This window comes from Grampus griseus (genome assembly GCF_964374135.1).
Source record: "Grampus griseus genome assembly, chromosome: 4".
NCBI lineage: Eukaryota > Metazoa > Chordata > Mammalia > Artiodactyla > Delphinidae > Grampus > Grampus griseus.
The window spans coordinates 29,125,608-29,147,823 of NC_138997.1; the positions used below are offsets into that span (position 1 = coordinate 29,125,608).

Genomic DNA, 22,216 nt, shown 5'->3' on the forward strand with positions numbered 1-22,216 from the left:
AAGTGACAAAGGAGGCTGCTGAACTCACTTCTTCCCACAGAGAAACTAAAAATTCAGCTACACATGGAACAATTCCCTCTGAAAGAAATCTAAAACCTAGCTGAGCAACTCTTACACCTTGGGCAAAAAAGAAAAACCCACATCATAACAGGTAGGAAAGGTTATAACACAATCTCATAAACCCCACCCCTGACAGTGACACACCAGCTGACGCACCATGGGGAGGGAATTCACAGCTCATGGATTCTCCCTGAGGAGTGAGTTTGGGACCAAACACCTAGCACCTCAACATTTAAGACTTCCACTTGTGAGACAGGCCCCCAAAACACCTAGCTCTGAAAGCCAACGAGGCTTGCATTCTCGAGACCCACATGACTACACAGGCATACCTCAGAGATACTGCAGGTCTGGTTCCAGACCACTGCAATAAAGTAAATACAGCAATACAGTGAGTCACGTGAATTTTCTGGTTTCCCAGTGCATATAAAAGTCATGTTTACACTATACTGTAGTCTATTCAGTGTGCAATAGCATTATGTCTAAAGAAACAATGTACGTGTTCTAATTGTAAAATACATTATTGCTAAAAGAAAGCTAACCATCTTCTGAGTCTTCAGTAGTCATAATCTTTTTAACGGTGGAGGGTTTGGAATATTGCAAAAATTACCAAAATATGACAAAGACACAAAATGAGCAAACACTATTGGAAAAATGGCACTTATAGACTTGTTCAAGGCAGGGTTGCCACAAACCTTCAATTTGTAAAAAACTCAATATCTGCAAAGCACGATAAAGTAAAGCACAACAAAACAAGATATGCCTGTACAGCAGATAAAGAAAGAACAAAACTAAACAAAACACAGTTCCTAATGGGCTCTCACTCCAAAAGGATGGAATAGGGAAAACAGGAGTATACTGTTTTAAGGTTTGAAGACTATACATGAAATGGTATATCATTATTTGAAGGAAGGCTGTCATAAGTTGAAGACGTATATTTCAAACCATAAAGAAACCACTAAACTTTTTAAAAAGAAGTATAAATAACAAGACACAGTGAAGATAAAATAGAATAATAAAAATACATAATCTAAAAGAAAACAGATAAAGGGAGACAAGGTACAAAGAACTGATATAAGGGATAAAAAACAGATGGCAAGAAAGTACATTTAAACTGACTATATCAAAAATTACATTAAATGTAAATGGTCTCAACAACCCAATTAAAATGCAGAGCTTATCAGAATGGGTATAAAAGCAAGACTCCATTATATATTGTCCACAGAAAAGAAATTTAAAAAATAAAGCCAGAGACAGGTTTAAAAAAATGATAGAAAAAGATACTACAGGGCTTCCCGGGTGGTGCAGTGGTTGAGAGTCCACCTGCCGATGCAGGGGACACGGGTTCATGCCCCCGTCCAGAAAGATCCCACGTGCCGCGGAGCGGCTGGGCCCGTGAGTCATGGCCGCTGAGCCTGCGCGTCCGGAGCCTGTGCTCCGCAACAGGAGAGGCCACAACAGTGAGAGACCTGCGTACCGCAAAAAAAAAAAAAGAAAAGAAAAAGATACTACAAGTAATAATCAAAATAACACTGTCATATCTACATCAACATCAGAAAAGGTAGACTTCAGAACACGGACTACTACCAGGTATGAAAGGAGACCTTACATAAAGATAATGGAATTCATTTATAAGGAAAACATAACAATCTGAAATGTGTATGCACTGTATTAGTTTCCTAGAGCTCCTATGACAAACTACCACAAACTGTGTGGCCTAAAACAATAGAAATTTATTTTCTCACAGTTCTGGAAGTTAGAAGTCCAAAATAAGGTGTTGGCAGAGCCATGCTCTCTTGCAAGCCTCTAGGGGAGGATCCTTCCTTGCCTCTTCCAGCCTCTTGTAGCCCCAGGTATTCCTTGACTTCTGGCAACATAACTCCAACTTCTCTTTCCATCACTACATGGTGTTCTTTCCTTTGATGTCTGTTTTAACATGGTGTTTTCATCTTCTTGTTATGAAAATACCAGTCATGTTGGAATTAGGCCCATCCTAATCACCTCATCTTAACTCCATTACATTTGCCAAGACCCTATTACAAATAAGGTCATGTCCACAGGGGCCAGGAGTAAGGATTTCAACATATCTTTTGGGGAGACATAATTCAACTCATAACAGGTACCCAGAAACAAATGCTAAAAATAAAAAATAAAACAAAAACAGAGAAATGAAAAAAGATATAGATAAATCTAAATTACAGTTGGAGAAGTCAACACTCCTCCCTCAGTAATCAATAGAACAAGTAGATATAAAATTAGTAAGGATATAGAAGATATTAACAACACTCTCAACCAATTTAACCTAGTTGACATGTATAGAGCACTTTATGTAATAACAGATGAGTATGTATTGTTTTCGGGTACACATGGAGCATTAACCAATGTACACCATGTTTGGAGCCATAAAGCAAATTTCAACTAATTTAAAAGAACCGAAGTCATACAAAGTATGTTCTCCAATCAAAATGGAATTAAACTAGAAATCAACAAGGGAAAGACATCTGACAAATCCTAGGATCTGTCGAAAGGAAACAATACTCTTCTAAATAATTTACGGGTCAATGAGAAAGTCACAGGGAAAATTAGAAAATATTTTGAAAAGAATAAAAATGAAAACACAATATAGAAAAACTTGTTGGACCTTACAAAATCAGTGCTTTGAGAAAAATCTGTATCATTAAATGCTTATATTAGAAAGAAAAAGAGATCTGAAATCAACAGTTTAAAGCTTTCACCTTAAGACGCTAAAAAAGAGAAGAAATTAAATCCAAATCAAGTAGAAAGAAAAATAATAAGGGAAGCAAAGGTCACTGAAACTGAAAACAGAAAAAAACAATAGAAACATGAAACCTATAGCTACTATCGTACTTAATGATGAAAGTAAAGGCTTTTCTCCTAAGATCAAAGACAAGGCACTCTCAGCACTTCTAGTTAACATTATATAATGCAGTAAGTATTCATTGGGAGATGTAGGAAGTCCTAAAGTCTACAAAAAGGCTGCTACCATGAATAATTGAATCTAGGAAGCTTGTAAAATACAAGGTCAATATAAAAAATTCAATTGTGTTCCCATATACTAGCAATGAACAACTGGAATTGAAAATTTTGTAACCATAAAAAACATGAAAATTTTAAGGATAAATTAACAGAATATGTACAAGAATTGTTTACTAAAAGCCACAGAACATTAGAGAGAAATTAAAGAAAAACTAAACGAATGGAAGATAAACCATATTTATGGAATGGAAGATTCAATATTGCTAATATATCTTTTTTAGTAAAGATGGCCTACTGATTAAGTATAATACCAGTCAAAATCTCAGCAGAATTGACAAGCTGATTCCTATATTTATATGGGAAAAACAGAAAACCTAGCATAGCCAAAACAATTTTGAAAAAGAAGACATAGTTGGATTCACATGACCTGATTTTATGACTAACTATAAAGCTATAGTAAACAAGACAGTGTGGTATCAATACAAGGACAGATATGCTAATTGACTGAACAGAATAGAGTCTAGAAATAGACCTACACAATATGTACTCAGTTTAATTCCAACAAAGGTTCCCAGACAATTCATGAGAAAAAAAGTCTTTTCAACAAATGGTGTTGGAAGAACTGGACTTGCATTTGTAAAACAAATGAACTTCAACTGTTATCTTGCAACTATGATAGATTATAGATAAAAATAAGTAGCATCAGCAGTAACAGTAGAAGAGGGTAATAATAATTATGTTTGACACAATTTGTTTTTAGAAAAGTCAAATCACTGTTAGGTAATAATAAGCATGTAGTCAACTAAATAATCTACATCAGCAGCTTTAAATTTTTCCAGTAAGACAGGCTCCAAATATATACACGTAGACGTGAATTCACAGGCCTCCTGCAGTAAACCCATAGTCCCACCTTCAAGTGACCTGAGGCTATAGGTTGAAAACAACTGCTACATCTTTATCTTCCTTTCCACCAATAAGACTACTGACATTTATATTTCGAACTCTGACTTATCTTCACCCTCTCTTCTTCCTGTTTTTTTTTAATATTGTATATTTCTAAGCCTAAATGTAAGATGTCACATTTTTTCTTTGTATTTCACTAAATATTTTACATGAGTATTTCATTCTGAAAAATGATTTAAAACTTCGTATTTTAATTCCTGTAATGCAAGCTGTATGATCAATTTGTAATATTGGTGAAACTGTCAAACAAATCAGGTCCTAGAACAGAATCCTGGAAAGATGGCCTAAAGAGGATGATACCTCAAGTTTATAAAGGGCATTAAACAGTGGAGTTGTAAATGATACAACAATTCTGAATGCCATGAATGTCTTCTAATCAAATTGTCCGTATTTCAGAAAGGTACCACTCAGATTTTCAAATCATTTGCTGGTTGACGTTATAAATCGTGAACTCACAGTTTTTTTAAAAACTCCTTTTCTGAAAGTGGGACAGTCTAAAGTTAAGTCACGCAGAAATAAGATGTTTCACAGTCACATAGAAATGTGTCACAGTCACACAGATATAAAACTATTCTTGTATAAATGGTTCCTAGGTAACATTCATTTGGTTGTAAAACTCTAAAAGTAGGGACTATTTCATTCACCTTTGTTTCTCACAGTTCTCAGAACAATGTCTAAAAAAGGTACCCAGAAAATGTTTAATAATCAATTATTTGAATAAAAACATTTATTCAATATAAACAGGGTACTATTAACCTTTATGTTGAATAAATGTGCTTATTCTAATAAATGGACTTGGAGAATAAAGACTTGGACAGGAATGTAGACATGTGACTAAAAGATACGTTACTACTTATCCACTATAAAAAGCAGACTATTACATACTCACATAAAATAAGTTTTGACTATCACAGGGAAATATAAGAATGAGAAGTTGACACAAAGATATAAAGAAAGCTCCAAATGTATACAGGTTTTTTAAATGTCTTCCTACTATATTTACTCTCTTAGAAAAAAATACTCCAGCCTGAAATCAGAAGTATAATACCAGAGCTTATTCAACTTAAAAATTTTTTTTCTAGGTGTTTCGAAAACAATTTTTATGTGAATTTATGGCTAAGTATATGTTCCTTACTCAGGATCTACCCAAGTTAGTACACCCAGCACTAAACTAAGAAAACAGGAAGTACTATGGGATAAAACTGGTAATGCTATGTAAATAAAACAATTCATTTATAAATAATAATAAATGATCACTCCACACCACAGTAACTTAGGATGATTTGAGAATAAATACTTAACTTTGAGAAGGATTATTGGACTGGCAGTGTGTTGCTGGTACATGTCAAGATTATTCATCTCCCTGACAGTAATATTAACCACAATCCATTTCAGTTAGTTCACTTTATCATTTTCTGACTAATGTTAGAGAAACAATGTCATTGAAGGCTGCTTAAACTAAGTGTAGGCTTAACCTCTGTTACAGTCATATAAAAACTTCCACTAGAAGGTAACTTCTAGTAAAAAAACAAATCTGCTATACAGAGTGCTAATACTTTAAAAATACAAATTTAAAAAAATAGTCATACAAAACCAATAGATTGTTTTCCTAATTTAAAAACAAAACTTCAGCAAATCCTCTAAACACACCACAATATATTGCCCCGTGTGTGTATGTTCACATTTTGCTAAACTCAATTTTAAACTGTGGGGAAAAAGTTGCACAGCCATATTTTAAACAAAATATTATCACATTGAACATGTAATAATTTAAAGTTTTAAAAGGTCAGTGTACCCATGAAAAATTTTCTTCAGTATTATACAAATACTACATAAAAAGCAGTTTGCTATATAGGATCCCCCAAATTAAGTACTTTGCTAAAGGTCCCTTCTAATAAATGGAGGCAGGCTGACACAAGTCTATCTAAATACAAAAATTTCCTACTGTGGTTCTTGAATTTTATCTTTCCAGGCTATTTCCCCTTTTATTTTGGATGTTCCTTTTAGAAAACATCTGCACTTACACTCTACTTTCTATAAAATCATTTTCTTTTTCTATTAATGTAATAGTTTTTCTCTGTGAGGGTATTTATTCTTGTTTTGTTTTTAAGGCTTCTTCTGCTTCTTAAATTGTCTTTGTTTCTTCTGGTTTCTTTTATTTTTCTATTCCATTTAGTCTCTGTTGTCCTTCACACTGAAGGCTGTCTTTAAATGTCTGCTACCTTCATTTTTAAGAATGAGGCACGAAAGAGCTGACTGAAGTACACTGAAGTACACTTTTAATAAGCAGCATGTGAACGGGTAGACTTCACTGAAGAGAAAGCAGGTGGGCTCCAAGTAGGATCCTTAAATGTCAGTACTTTTCAGGTCTTTTCTCTTGAGCCAGTCAGTATATCCAAAGAGTAACACAATTTTCTGTCTTACAGGGTGGGGCTGGTACAAGCCTGGCTGTCGGAGTTCCGATAGCATGACAGCAAAAGGGGTCTGGGGGCCTTCACCATTCAGTTCTTAAAGCTTTCTGTTAATCCTCCTGTTTTCCATTCCTTACCCTTCAACTCTCCCTCTGCTGTTTTTGTTGTTCTCAAATCAGAAACTTCTCCAGTACAATTTCTCCAAAAAGTAAACCTCTAGTCTTTTGCCAAGATGAAGGTAAAAGTAGTTGCATATTGGAAAGAAGTATAAATGCAAGTATTCAATGTAAACTATTCTTCTGGTTATATCTAAAGTCTACCAGTTCAGTGATAGGGACAGACCTGAGATCAACTCATAGCCTGAACACTTGGAAAATGTATGACCTTAGAGAGTTTCTTAACTTCACTACATCTTAGTTTCATTATGTGTAAAATAAAGATAATAACACATTCCTTACAGTGTTGTTGAAGGGATTAAAGAAGGGCGCTTATACAAAATGTTTGTTAAAGGCACCTACTAGGGCTTCCCTCACAATCCTACAAAAAGATTCTAACCTTTCCCAATATCATTTTTTTTGCTGACTGGACTATAAACGCCCCAAGGCCAGGGAATGTAATTTATATCAAAATCCCTAAGATCCATGTGGCATATAATAGTATATTTGATGCCAAGATTAAAATATTTTTAATATATTTTGTCAGCCAAAAAAAAATTGCCAGATGTGGGGTAATTTTAAATTTCTTTCTCTGCCATTATGTTTTATTTAAATACTTTAAGATCCATTATTTACTGTTATAATACAATAACGTTGTTTTATTTTTTTAAGTTTGAATTCCTTTGGTTTTGACTGAAGCCCAATAAATAGAAAAACAAAGTAAAAGCTATAACGCCTATCATTTTGAAACAATATTGCCCCCCCCCCCCGCCAAAAGAGTGTTCTTTTCCCTCTGTGACATCTAGATGGTATACTGATTCCCAGTATATCTGTTACAGAGCCTACTAAAAGGACTGGCATTCGTCAGAAACAGCACTTAAAACTTAAAGAGATAAAGAAGTGCTGTCTGATCAACAACAGTTAAATGTCGGTAGTCAATTCCAGGTCAAGATGAATGCTGTATATTAAATGTGTGTGTTAGGAGAAATATCTCACATATAAAAACACACAACCAAATGTAGGAGATAAAAAGGAGACAGGAGGCGGGGCGGGGTGGTGGTGGAAATCATCTACTTTTGCTTTAAACAAAGAGAGAGAGAGAAAAAAACCACAATAAATACAAGGACAAACAACAGCAACTCATCAACCAGTAAATAAATTCAGAACAGCCTTGTCATTCAGTTCTCTTCAGTTATCTCAGAATATACGCTTTAGAAACATTTTGATCCAGACTAGAGCAATGAAAGTTGCTAGTTTAACAGAGTGTGGATGGTACAACATTGTAAGACAGGTTTAAAATAAACAAACAAACAAACAAACAAAAACCTATGATTAACTGGGACCTGGACCAAAATTTAAAATACAGTTTGAAGATCTGATAATAGTAAACTTTGCTCAAATTTCTACACTGCAAGGTACGAATTAGGAGATAGAGGTGTAGGGTCATTTTCCCCTAACGTTTACTTTTCTTGACTCTTAAACAAAATAACAGCTCACATTGTGCTTGCACACTACAGTTGAAAACTGCATGATTTTTCTTTTCCCTCTACCTTGAACTCTTTCTTTCAGTATTTTCCTTCACTTTAAGAATGTGAGCTCTAATAAATATTAAATACTTGATTATACGTTGGCCAGTCCTGTTTTTTCCCCCCATCTTCAGTTATTTTTTACTAAAATAGTAACTTAGAAGATTTTATTTTATCTAATCTCCAGAAACTAAGAGTCCCTCGCACAAACTATTACTCAATGAACAATCAATAAATGAAAAACACAAATGAATGCTCGAGTAGTAACATCAGGTATTCTCTAGATTTAAGCAAACATTCAGCTTTTTCATAAAACAGGCTTAGTCAAAAAAGCTTGGGGCATTACCTGGGACAAACACACCAGGAGTAGGCAATTGGGGAAAGCGTTCCTTTTTCAAGCAATGGAATGCTGGTTGTCTCTTACCATGCATTTCAGCATGAGAGGTGAAAAGCAACTTGATGAAATAACATCAAAACAGACTTAGCAATTGATGCCAAACGTACAAAGCAGTATAGCATACTGCAGCGTTTCTCAAGGTTTCTGGGCCAAAACTCATAGTAAGAAATCTGTCACTTCAAATCATAACCCAACACACACACACACACACACACACACGCGCGCGCACACACACACATGCACATGCACACACACCCGTCAAGCAGAAGATTCGTACATGATGCACATTGCTTTCTTTTTTTAATGTAATGCTATACTATTCCATTCCCTTTTTAAAATGCTACTTGTGAACTGCATAGTGTTTAAATTCTGGTTCTATCCACTAGCTGTGTGACTTTGTACAACTTGCTTAACCCCACGGTGCCTCAATTTCTGCCCCTGTGAAGACAATAATAACGTTACCAATCTTAGAAGGTCTTTGTGAGGGTTAAAAGAATTAACACGTGTGATATTCTTAAATAAGAGCCTGGCATATACTAAGTCCTTAATAAACATTAGTTAACAGTAATAAAGTGAGATGTTCCTACCTTCTGAAATTTACAGCTGAGTTTTCATTTGCAAGATTTCACTTGGAAATGGATGGTTCCATTTCAATCTAACAACATACTTGTTTTTTGGAATAGGTATCCAGGTATATACATTACATATTCCAAAATAACTGCTGATCAATTAGAACAGAAATGATTGTACCTGATTATCTTGATTTTCCTTAGAAAACTGGCTTACACAATTAATCTCCTACTAAGGAAAAAAATAAATAAATCACAATAGCACAAAAAAATCTTACTAATCCACCAAGGAAGCCCTGGTACTGAAACACTCAGCCATCATAATTTGTTTTTATGGTATGACATTTTGTAAATATATTCTTGTCCTAATTATAACTTCTTATAAAGAAAAGACAAAAAAAATGTTCTTATCTCTTCCAAGGAGACTGTCAAAATATAAAAATCAGTGTGTATTTGTAAAATATGGATTAATGTCACTTCAAAGTTTATGCATGGTTAGATCTGTCTTCTCATCAGTCAGAATTTCAGACTAGTGATGAAACAACAGGGAAGGTGGAGAAAAAAAAATCAACTTCAAAACTGATCTCTACTTTTTTCAGCTTTAAAGGAATAAATTAAACCATTATGTTAAATGAGGAGTTTCTCAATACAAGGAAATATTAAATTTTCATTGTGATTTTCAGACTAGACATTTTTTTTGCACTGCCCCATTTAGACTTTCTTTTTGAAGAGAATGATCAGAAACATAATACAGAAGAAAGGGTGTTGATTACATTAATTCAGCTTCAAAAGAGAATTCCCTGTGCAACATGGAAGAGATTACCAAATAAAATTGTATCAATGCTACTAAAAGTCCTCTGAAAACCAGCTTTGGGAAAATTAAATGGACATAAACACACATAAATAATTCAATGCATTTTAAAGCTAGTCAGGCTATATTAAGAAGGAGGGTAAGCTCTGTTTATATTTTAAATTAAGCTTTGCACACGTTTCCTTTGATTTCACAAGTTTATTTACACAAATAGTAATGTTTGCTAAATGTATACTATGGGACAAACTTCAATATAATTCTATTATAATCGTTTTTCATACAGATATAGCTCATTTTATGTATGTGATGCATTCCTGAAAATATGTATATAAACAGATATTTCAAAATGGAATCATACTGTAAACATTAGGCAGATTTTAATACCAATAGGAATGAGACACATTTTATAAAGTAAACAATGTTATACATGGAAAGCATGTATCAAATACCTGATATGCTTATTTCACTTAAAATAATTCAGTTAATTCCAAACTCACTTATTTCCATGAATATGTAATGAAAACAATTAGTAGTAGCAGAATTCCATTTTCATGAACTTGAATGACTTTTGTAGCATTTGAACTACTGCTGCTTTATAGGAAAGGAGATGCTGTAGGTTATGTGGTTGAGTATTAGAGCTCCCTACTTCTCCCCAGCTCTGATAATCGCACTACTGTTGGCTAGCCAATTAAGTGCTGTTCAGCTAGTGTTGAAAACACTCTTTATAAATTTTCCTTCCTCAGCACAAAATACAACTCTTTCACAAAATCTCTTATAATATAAAAATGGATACTACTACAATTAAACACACTAAATCACAAAAGTGGTATTTTTATGTCTTTGTATAGTGGATATGGACATTTATAGATAGAGAATAATGAAAATAACTCTTTTGCTTTGGCTTTTGAGCCTCTTTTTACTTTTAATCTAATAAAATAAAAAAAGCAAAATTTCTATTGCTTGTCTAGTGGGGCATAAAAATAACCTTATTTATCACATACAGAAGATAAGTTATAAAGACATGAATTAAAACAGTGTTTTACACACCTAGCAAAACTATTTGGCAAGTTCCTTAGAAACAGCTGCAACATACAAATAAGATTCAATTTGAATAAAAGATTCTGTTTACTTGGCAAATAGTAACAGCATTTTGCTGATACTATTTCATCGGATTCTCATAATGAAAAAATTCATAGGACCTACTTTAAAAAAATTGTTTTGAAGGATTTCTTCTGGTCATGTAAGATTTTTAGTGGAATAGAGAACAAAGATGAGGGTCAGAGAACGGAAGCTTTTGGCAAGGAAGTAGTAAGACGAGGTGACAGGGTTATGGGAGTTCTTGTTCAGGTACAGTGATGGCAGAAGAGAGCAATACAGCCACAGCAGAAAAATCCAAATAGCCTCCCACTTAGCACCATTGCTACTGTTCCACCAAGATATAAACATGCACCTTGTCCACAATCCATCCAACTACTCACTGCATCTTAAAGAGCCTACAAAAAGTCCTCTAGAGCACAAAACATCTTAATAAGTTATGTGCTTAAATGGAAGTCCAAACTGAAGGACTCGGCTTAAACAAAAAAAGGCAATTCTTCTAGATGTCTAGAAAGGTTATATATTTATTTTGTGAGGCAAATTTTACATTTTAACAATTTAATGAAAAATGAGATCTTTAATTTCACTTACATAAAATTCAAATAAAGGATAGTAGGATATAATAGTCTGAGAATTAAAAAGCTGTCCAGTTTTTACTATTGACCTACTGCATGGCTCACTACACAAGTCAAACTAATACAGTCCTCATTTATTAGACAAGAGAGCTCTACAGATTCCAGTGAAATACTACAGGGTCTTAGAACAAGTACAATACCTAAATGTAAGTAAGGCTTTCCTTTAAAAAAAAAACCAAAAAACATTTATCCATTTATTATTTCTCATAGTCAATGGGTCACCTGGGAAATTCTGCTGATCTGGGCCACAGTTGGCTGCTCCTGGTTGTGCTTGCTCATATGTTCGTGGTCAGCTGAGGGCTGGCTCGTGTAGGATGGCCTCAGCTCACACAGCTCAGCCATCCTCCAGGTGTCAGTCCTGACCCTCCCACTAGTTAACCTGGGCATGTTGTTCTCAAGGTGATCAAAGAAAAGTAAAAGCAGAAACATGCAGGCGCTTTTTCAAACCTCTATTTTGTGTCTAGTTTACTAATTACCTCTTTTTCTCCCCTTACTGGCCTTTTTATTGTTTTTGTTTTTTACGTGTTATAAAATATACATAACATGAACCTTACCATTTTAACCACTTTTAAGTGTAAGTTCAGTGGCATTACATTCAGGCTGTTGGCCAACCATCACCACCTTCCATTTCCAGAACTTGTTTCATCTTGCAAAACTGAGACTCTATACCCATTAAAGTCTCCATTTCTCCCTCCCCCCGGCCAGGCCCCGGCAACCACCATTCTACTTTCTGTCTCTATGAATTTGACTACTCTAAATACCTCACATGAGTGAAATCATACAGTGTTTGTCCTTTTGTGAATGGCTTATTTCACTTAGCATAATGTCTTCAAGGTTCATCCATATTGTAGCATGTGTCAGAGGTTCCTTCCTCTTTAAGGCTGAACAATATTCCACTGTATATATGTACCACATTCTGTTTATCCATTTATCCATTAGTGGATACTTGGACTGCTTCCATCTTTTGGTTATTGTAAATAATACTATTATAAATATTAAAATTGGTATACAAATACCTCTTCGAGTCTCTGCTTTTATTTCTCTTGGGTATATATTCAAAAGTAGAATAGCTGGATCTTAGGGTAATTCTATTTTTTATTTTGAAGGAACTGTCATACTTTTTTCCACGTCAGCTTCACCATTTTACAGTGCCACCAGCAGTGCACAAGGGCTCTAATTTCTCCACATCTTCACCAATACTTGTTATTTTATGATTATTTATTTATTTTTTAATTAAAGCCATCCTACTGGCTGTGAAGTGGCATCTCATTTGGTTTTGATATACATTTTCCTAACAATCAGTAATGTTGAACACCTCTTCATCTGCTCATTGGCCATTTGTATAACTTCTTTGGAGAATTGTCTATTCAAATTCTTCACCCGTTTTTGAATCAGGTTGTTCGGTTTTTGTTGTTGAGTTTTAGGAGTTCTCTATATACTCTAGACATTAATCCCATATCTGATAGTTAAAGTGCAAACAGGGCTTTCTTTTGAAAATGAAAACTCTCCTTTAAAAGTGAAAAAGGATTCAGGATATTCTGTTTGTTGATAATTCAGGACAGAAAAGGAAAATTCTTAAAGAATACCTGATGATATGAGAATATACTTATAGAAAAACCAGTGTGTGTGTGTGTGTGTGTGTGTGTGTGCATAAAACATAATTATTCCTTATTGATATGTGGTAAATTAGAGGTAGTTTTTGTTATTTACATGTTTCATATTTTAAAATTAAAAACAGACTAACTTTAACAAGTTTTTAGAACTTGGGAGAAATGTCATGTATATTTTATTATTTAATTCATTTAACACATTTATTGAATGGCAGGTCCTATACTAGGCAAGGGAGAAATAATGGTAAACAAGAACTCTATCTTTATGAACTTTAGTGGAGCACACAAGAAGAACCAAAACAAGTAGGTAGAAAGATATGTAAAAATGCATGATATTTTAGGTGCTCTGAAAGAAAGAGAGGAAGGAAGGAATCAGTAATGGTCTCTATAAAGACGTGTTGTTCCTAAAGGACTGAGACAGTCAGCCACTCACAGAGCAAGGAGATGAACGTTCAAGGCAGAGAAAGCAAACTGTGGAGTTGGGAAAGATTCATTCTGCATGCAGTGATAAGTCAAGAAAGGTTTAAGCACTGAATTTATGGAATTCAAAATTACATTTAGGGCTTCCCTGGTGGCACAGCGGTTGAGAGTCCGCCTGCCGATGCAGGGGACACGGGTTCATGCCCCAGTCCGGGAAGATCCCACATGTCGCGGAGAGGCTGGGCCCGTAAGCCATGGCCGCTGAGCCTGTGCGTCCGGAGCCTGTGCTCCGTGACGAGAGGGGCCACAGCAGTGAGAGGCCCGCGTACCGCAAAAAAAAAAAAAAAAAAAAAAAAAATTACATTGAAAGAGGATCCATTCTGTTGTAGTGAGGAATGGCTCAGAGAAGGGCAAAAGGTAGAGGAAAATCACTTAGCAGACACAGAACAGTGTGGGGTTACTTCTCTTTTTACAAGAGAGCTGGTGAGAAGTTTCCATGATGTTCTTTGTATCTTTTATCAAGTACTGACACCCTTAGAAGAAGTTGATATTTGGGAATAATATCTCCTTAAATGTATATGAAGAAAAAAATATAACTGTTAATATTTTTAACTGTCATCAAGGTTACCATGTATATTAAATTTTTCTAATTTAAATTTGAGAATAATGAAAATACATTTAAAAGACAAATATATTAAAGTTATAATAATATTAAAAATATTTTTTAAATATGATGTGAAAATAAAGATAATCACTTGAAAATTTTTATATTCAACATAGTGATATTTCAGATGATTACTAAGAAATTACCTTGGACAAATCTCTGAAGTTACTTGGCAAAGTAAGATCCAGTTCTTCTGATTCATAATTAGTAATGACCCAGGGAAATACTGGGTACTGATTTAAGTCATTGTAACTCCGTCCTGGAAGAGGAAAAAAAATTCATTCTTAATTTAGAAGAATGAAATGATAAACATTCAGGAATATACTAAATGTAACAAGAACAACAATTTTTGAGTGCCAGACATTGTTCCCAGTGCTATCCATTCATGATTTCATTTAATTCTCACAATAACCCTATGAAATTGGTATCACCCTCGTTTTACAGATAAAAAAACCGAGGCACAAAAGTTTATGTAACTTGCCCCAAATCATGCAACTACTAATGGTTGAACTACATTCAAATCCACATACTCTGTACCCACATCTTATAAATTACACAACTATTTTTTATTAGTTAAAAGCCTGCACCAAATAAAATAATCTTCATTAAGAATTCAAAAAACAATTTGCAATCTCATAGAGTTTCTCAAAACCAGAATCCTTTCTTTGTCATTAATTAATCAACCAACCAATCAACTGATCAACCAAGTTCAAGTGACTTCACCCCTATGGGCATTCACAGTCAACTGTAAAATCACCAGGTTGCTCTTAATAACTCTGAAATTTCTGTGACAGCTTTCAAATTCTATGCTCCTTTGAACATAATGCATAGCATCATAGATGTTGCTTACTCCATTCCCAAATGCTGCCACATACTCTTCTATGCTTCTTCTAAACTAATGACATTCAACGACACATTCAGGTCTACTAAAAATATGAATAAAACAAAGAATGAGGTAGCCCATTCACGTAGAAACAGCAGTTTTCTGGATATCACCCCTTTGGGAGGCAGCATGGTAGATGACATCATTGTTTCTGTAGTAAAAATGTTGGCATTTCACTCCACGATTTTACTAGTCTATAACCTATTTTTACTTAGATTTAATGTGAACAGACTCTTATGGCTAAATTACAAGGCAAACAAGGATATTAATACTGGTTGAATTCCTTTCTTACAGTGTATTCTATCATCTCCATTCTCTTCCTGTTCTCAAATATATACAGATATCAAATCAATATACAGCTGAGTATTACAGTAGCTCTCGACAAAAATTCTTGGTATCTAAGCCTCCCTTATGATTGGATGTTTGGTTGTTTTTTTAAACATCTTTATTGGAGTATAATTGCTTCACAATCGTGTGTTAGTTTCTGCTTTATAACAAAGTGAATAAGCTATACATATACATATATCTCCATATCTCCTCCCTCTTGCGTCTCCCTCCCACCCTCCCAATCCCACCCCTCTATGTGGTCACAAAGCACCGAGCTGATCTCCCTGGGCTATGCGGCTGCTTCCCAATAGCTATCTATTTTACCTTTGGTATATATGTCCACGCCACTCTCTCACTTCGTTCCAGCTTAGCTTTCCACCTGCCCATGTCCTCAAGTCCATGCTATACGTCTGTCTTTATTCCTGTCCTGCCCCTAGGTTCTTCAGAACCTTTTTTTTTTTTTTTTCAGATTCCATATATATGTGTTAGCATACGGTATTGGTTTTTCTCTTTCTGACGTACTTCACTCTGTAAGACAGACCTTGGGTCCAGCCACCTCACTACAAATAACTCAATTTCGTTTCTTTTTATGGCTGACTAATATTCCATCGTATATATGGGGCATATCTTCTTTATCCATTCATCTGTCGATGGACACTTAGGTTGCTTCCATGTCCTGGCTATTGTAAATAGAGCTACAATGAACATTGTGGTACATGACTCCTTTTGAATTATGGTTTTCTCAGGGTATATGTCCAGTAGTGGGATTGCTGCATCGTATGGTAGCTCTACTTTTACTTTTTTAAGAACTTCCATATTGTTCTCCATAGTGGCTGTATCAATTTACATTCCCACCAACAGTGCAAGAGAGTTCCCTTTTCTCCACACCCTGTCCAGCATTTATTGTTTGTAGGTTTTTGGATGATGGCCATTCTGACCAGTGTGAGGTGACACCTCATTGTAGTTTTTTTTTTTTTTTTGCGGTACACGGGCCTCTCACTGTTGTGGCCTCTCCCGTTGTGCAGCACAGGCTCCGGACGTGCAGGCTCAGCGGCCATGGCTCACGGGCCCAGCCGCTCTGCGGCATGTGGGATCTTCCCAGACCGGGGCACAAACCCGTGTCCTCTGCATCGGCAGGTGGACTCTCAACCACTGCGCCACCAGGGAAGCCCCTCGTTGTAGTTTTGATTTGCATTTCTCTAATGATTAGTGATGTTGAGCATCCTTTCATGTGTTTGTTGGCAATCAGTATATCTTCCTTGGAGAAATGTCTATCTAGGTTTTCTACCCATTTTTGGATCAGGTTGTTTGTTTTTTTTGAAATTGAGCTGCATGACCTGCTTGTAAATTTTGGAGATTAATCCCTTGTCAGTTGCTTCATTTGCAAATATTTTCTCCCATTCTGAGGGTTGTCTTTTCATCTTGCTTATGGTTTCCTTTGCTGTGCAAAAGCTTTTAAGTTTCATTAGGTCCCATTTGCTTATTTTTCTTTTTATTTCCATCACTCTAAGAGGTGGATCAAAAAAGATCTTGCTGTGATTTATGTCAAAGAGTGTTCTTAGGGCTTCCCTGGTGGCGCAGTGCTTGAGAGTCCGCCTGCCGATGCAGGGGACACGGGTTCGTGCCCCGGTCCGGGAAGATCCCACATGCCGCGGAGCGGCTGGGCCCGTGAGCCATGGCTGCTGAGCCTGCACGTCTGGAGCCTGTGCTCCGCAACGGGAGAGGCCACAACAGTGAGAGGCCCGTGTACCGCAAAAAAAAAAGAAAAAAAAAAAAAAAAAAAAGAGTGTTCTTACTATGTTTTCCTCTAAGAGTTTTATAGTGTCCGGTCTTACATTTAGGTCTTTAATCCATTTTGAGTTTATTTTTGTGTATGGTGTTAGGGAGTGTTCTAATTTCATTCTTTTACATGTAGCTGTCCAGTTTTCCCAGCACCACTTACTGAAGAGGCTGCCTTTTCTCCATTGTATATGCTTGCTTCCTTTATGAAAGATAAGGTGACCATATGTGGGTGCGTTTATCTCTGGGCTTTCTATCCTGTTCCATTGATTTATATTTCTGGTTTTGTGCCAGGACCATACTGTCCTGATTATTGTAGCTTTGTAGTATAGTCTGAAGACAGGGAGCCTGATTCCTCCAGCTCTGTTTTTCTTTCTCAAGATTTGCTTTGGCTATTCGTGGTATTTTGTGTCTCCATACAAGTTGTGAAATTTTTTGTTCTAGTTCTGTGAAAAATGACATTGGTAGTTTGATAGGGATTGCACTGAATCTGTAGATTGCTTTGAGTACTATAGTAATTTTCACAATGTTGACTCTTCCAATCCAAGAACATGGTATATCACTCCATCTGTTTGTATCATCTTTAATTTCTTTCATCAGTGTCTTATAGTTTTCTGCATACCTGTCTTTGGTCTCCTTAGGTAGGTTTATTCCTAGGTATTTTATTCTTTCTGTTGCAATGGCAAATGGGAGTGCTTCCTTAATTTCTCTTTCAGATTTTTTTCATCATTAGTGTATAGGAATGCAAGAGATTTATGTGCATTAATTTTGAGCCTGTTACTTTACCAAATTTATTTATTAGCTCTAGTAGTTTTCTGACAGCATCTTTAGGATTCTCTATTATGTCAACTGGAAACAGTGACAGCTTTACTTCTTTTCCAAGTTGTATTCCTTTTATTTCTTTTTCTTCTCTGATTGATGTGGATAGGATTTCCAAAACTATGTTGAATAATAGTGGTGAGAGTCGACAACCTTGTCTTGTTCCTGATCTTAGAGGAAATGGTTTCAGTTTTTCACCATTGAGAATGATGTTGGCTGTGGGTTTGTCATATATGGGCTTTATTATGTTGAGGTAAGTTCCCTCCATGCCTACCTTCTGGAGGGAGTTTATCATAAATGGCTGTTGAATTTTGTCAAAAGCTTTTTCTGCATCTATTGTGATGATCATATGGTTTTTCTCCTTCAATTTATTATTATGGTTTATCACACTGATTGACTTGCGCATATTGAAGAATCCTTGCATTCCCGGGATAAATCCCACTTGATCATGGTGTATGATCCTTTTAATGTGCTGTTGTATTCTGTTTGCTAGTATTTTGTTGGAAATTTTTGCATCTATGATCATCAGTGATACTGGCCTGTAGTTTTCTTTCTGTGTGACACCTTTGTCTGGTTCTGGTATCAGGATTATAGTGGCCTCGTAGAATGAATTTGGGAATGTTCCTCCCTCTGCTATATTTTGGAAGAGTTTGAGAAGGACAGGTGTAAGCTCTTCTCTAAATGTTTGATAGAATTCGCCTGTGAAGCCATCTAGTCCTTGGCTTTTGTTTGTTGGAAGATTTTTAATCACAGTCTCAATTTCAGTGCTTGTGATTGGTCTGTTTATGTTTTCTATTTCTTCCTCATTCAGTCTTGGAAGGTTGTGCTTTTCTGTGAATTTGTCCATTTCTTCCAGGTTGTCCATTTTATTGGCATATAGGTGCCAATAAAATGGCACCTATATGAGGTGAGATCTCTCATGATCTTTTGTATGTCTGCAGTGCCAGTTGCTACTTCTCCTTTATCATTTCTAATTCTATTGATTTGAGTCTTCTCCATTTTTTTCTTGATGCATCTGGCTAATGGTTTATCAATTTGTTTATCTTCTCTAAAAACCAGCTTTCAATTGATCTTTGTTATTGCTTCATTCATTTCTTTTTCATTTATTTCTGATCTGATCTTTATGATTTCTTTCCTTCTGCTAACTTTGGGGTTTTTTTGTTCTTCTTTAATTGCTTTAGGTGTAAGGTTAAGGTTGTTTATTTAAGATGTTTGTTTCTTGAGGTAGGATTTTATTGCTATAAACTTACCTCTTAGAACTACTTTTGCTGCATCCCATAGGTTTTGGGTTGTCGTGTTTTCTTTGTCATTTGTTTCTAGGTATATTTTGATTTCATCTTTGATTTCTTCAGTGATCTCCTGGTTATTAAGTAGCGTATTGTTTAGCCTCCATGTGTTGGTAATTTTTACAGATTTTTTCCTATAATTGGTATCTAGTCTCATAGTATTGTGGTTGGAAAAGATACGTGATATGATTTCAATTTTTTTAAATTTACCAAGGCTTGATCTGTGACCCGAGATATGATCTATCCTGGAGAATGTTCCATGAGCACCTGAGAAGAAAGTGTATTCTGTTGTTTTTCGATGGAATGTCCTATAAATATCAATTAATTCCATCTTGTTTCATGTATCATTTAACGCTTGTGTTTCCTTATTTATTTTCATTTTGGATGATCTGTCCACTGGTGAAAGTGGGGTGTTCAAGTCCCCTACTATCATTTTGTTATTGTCGATTTCCCTTTTATGGCTGTTAGCATTTGCCTTATGTATTGAGGTGCTCCTATGTTGGGTGGATAAATATTTACAATTGTTATATCTCTTCTTGGATTGATCCCTTGATCGTTATGCAGTGTCCTTCTCTGTCTCTTGTAATAGTCTTTATTTTAAAGTCTATATTGTCTGATATGAGAATTGCTACTCCAGCTTTCTTTTGATTTCCATTTAAATGGAATATCTTTTTCCATCCCCTCACTTTCAGTCTTTATGTCCCTAGGTCTGAAGTGGGTCTCTTGTAGGCAGCATATATACGGGCCTTATTTTTGTATCCATTCAGCCAGTCTATGTCTTTTGGTGGGAGCATTTAATCCATTTACATTTAAGGTAATTATCGATATGTAGGTTCCTATTACCATTTTAATTGTTTTGGGTTTTTTATTGTAGGTCTTTTCCTTCTCTTGTGTTTCTTGCCTAGAGAAGTTCCTTTAGCATGTGTTGTAAAGCTGGTTTCGTGGTGCTGAACTCTCTCAGCTTTTGCTTGTCTGTAAAGGTTTTAATTTCTCTGTTGAATCTGAATGAGATCCTTGCTGGGTAGAGTAATCTTGGTTGTAGGTTTTTCTCTTTCATTATTTTACATAGGTCTTGCCACTCCCATCTGGCTGCAAAGTTTCTGCTGAAAGATCAGCTGTTAACCTTATGGGGATTCCCTTGTATGTTATTTGTTGTTTTTCCCTTGCCAATTATAATATTTTTTCTTTGTATTTAATTTTTGATAGTTTGATTAATGTGTGTCTTGGCGTGTTTCTCCTTGGATTTATCCTGTATGGGACTCTCTGCGCTTCCTGGACTTGATTGACTATTTCCTTTCCCATATTAGGAAGTTTTTAACTTCAAATATCTCTTCAAATATTCTCTCAGTCTCTTCCTTTTTCTCTTTTTCCTCCAGGGCCCCTATAGTTCGAATGTTGGTATGTTTAATGTTGTCCCAGAGGTCTCTAAGACTGTCTGAATTCTTTTCATTCTTTTTTCTTTATTCTGCTCTGCAGTAGTTATTTCCACTATTTTATCTTCTACATCACTTATCCGTTCTTCTGCCTCAGTTATTCTGCTATTGATTCCTTGTACAGAATTTTTAATTTCATTTGTTGTGCTGTTCATCATTGTCTGTTTGCTCTTTAGTTCTTCTAGGTCCTTGTTAAACGTTTCTTGTATTTTCTCCTTTCTATTTCTACGATTTTGGGTCATCTTTACTATCATTACTCTGAATTCTTTTTCAGGTAGACTGTCTATTTCCTCTTCATTTGTTTGGTCTGGTGGGTTTTTACCTTGCTCCTTCATCTGCTGTGTGTTTGTCTGTCTTCTTATTTTGCTTAACTTACTGTGCTTGGGGGTCTCCTTTTCGCAGGCTGCAGGTTTGTAGCTCCTGTTGTTTTTGGTGTGTGCCCCCAATGGCTAAGGTTGGTTCAGTGGGTTGTGTAGGCTTCCTGGTGGAAGGGAGTAGTGCCTATGTTCTGGTGGATGAGGCTGAATCCTGTCTTTTTGGTGGGCAGGACCCCGACTGGTGGTGTGTTTTGGGGTGTCTGTGACCTTATGATTTTAGACAGCCTCTCTGCTAATGGATGGGGTTGTATTCCTGTCTTGCTAGTTGTTTGGCATAGGGTGTCCAGCACTGTAGCTTGCTGGTTGTTGAGTGGAGCTGGGTCTCAGCTTTGAGATGGAGATCTCTGGGAGAGCTTTCACCGTTTGGTATCACATGGAGCTGGGATGTCTCTGGTGGACCAATGTCCTGAACTTGGCTCTCCCACCTCAGAGGCACAGGCCTGACACCCAGTCGGAGCACCAAGACCCTCTCTGAATACTGTTACCTCCTCGGAAAGCTCAATACCAGGGTGTATGGAGCTTTTACAGAGGGTCTCAGCAAGCAGGCAGTCCTGCGGTACCAGATTAGCAAACGTTCAAAAGCTTGACAATATACTCTGTTGGCAAGGGTGTGGAGAAACAGTCCCTCTTTTGCATTGCTAGTGAGAATGCAAAAGGGAATAACCAACAACAACTTTGTCAATATGTCTTCATCAACCAAATGAGCAATGCCAGTGTAGGACCTAGGACCACTCACTCCATGGAAGAATCCCAGGTTCAGGCAGGGGACAGGCAGAGTGCTGGTAATATCTGGATATTGCTTGACACTTTACAGACTGTTCTCAATGAATTTGCCTTCTCTGTTGAGCTTCAAAGCTTCCAAGATCTTGGCAGCTGGGAAGTGAAAGGCAGAGGGAGGGAGCGTGGGGCAGGAGCAGCTTCTGGGCATGTACCCATGGGAGTGGCTGCCTGAGAGACCTGGGAGCAGAGGGTAAATAGTCCCCCGATTGGACGGAGCGGAGC

General features: G+C 36.2%; 1 protein-coding gene across 1 annotated transcript in view; it reads right to left on the reverse strand.

The window, feature by feature from the left end:
- LRBA (LPS responsive beige-like anchor protein) overlaps nt 1-22,216 on the reverse strand; it is a 600,745-nt gene that overhangs the window by 182,727 nt on the left and 395,802 nt on the right. Inside the window, exon 32 of the mRNA XM_082652852.1 lies at nt 14,457-14,569. Coding sequence (XP_082508978.1) covers nt 14,457-14,569 — 113 coding nt within the window. The remainder of the gene's footprint in view (nt 1-14,456; nt 14,570-22,216) is intronic.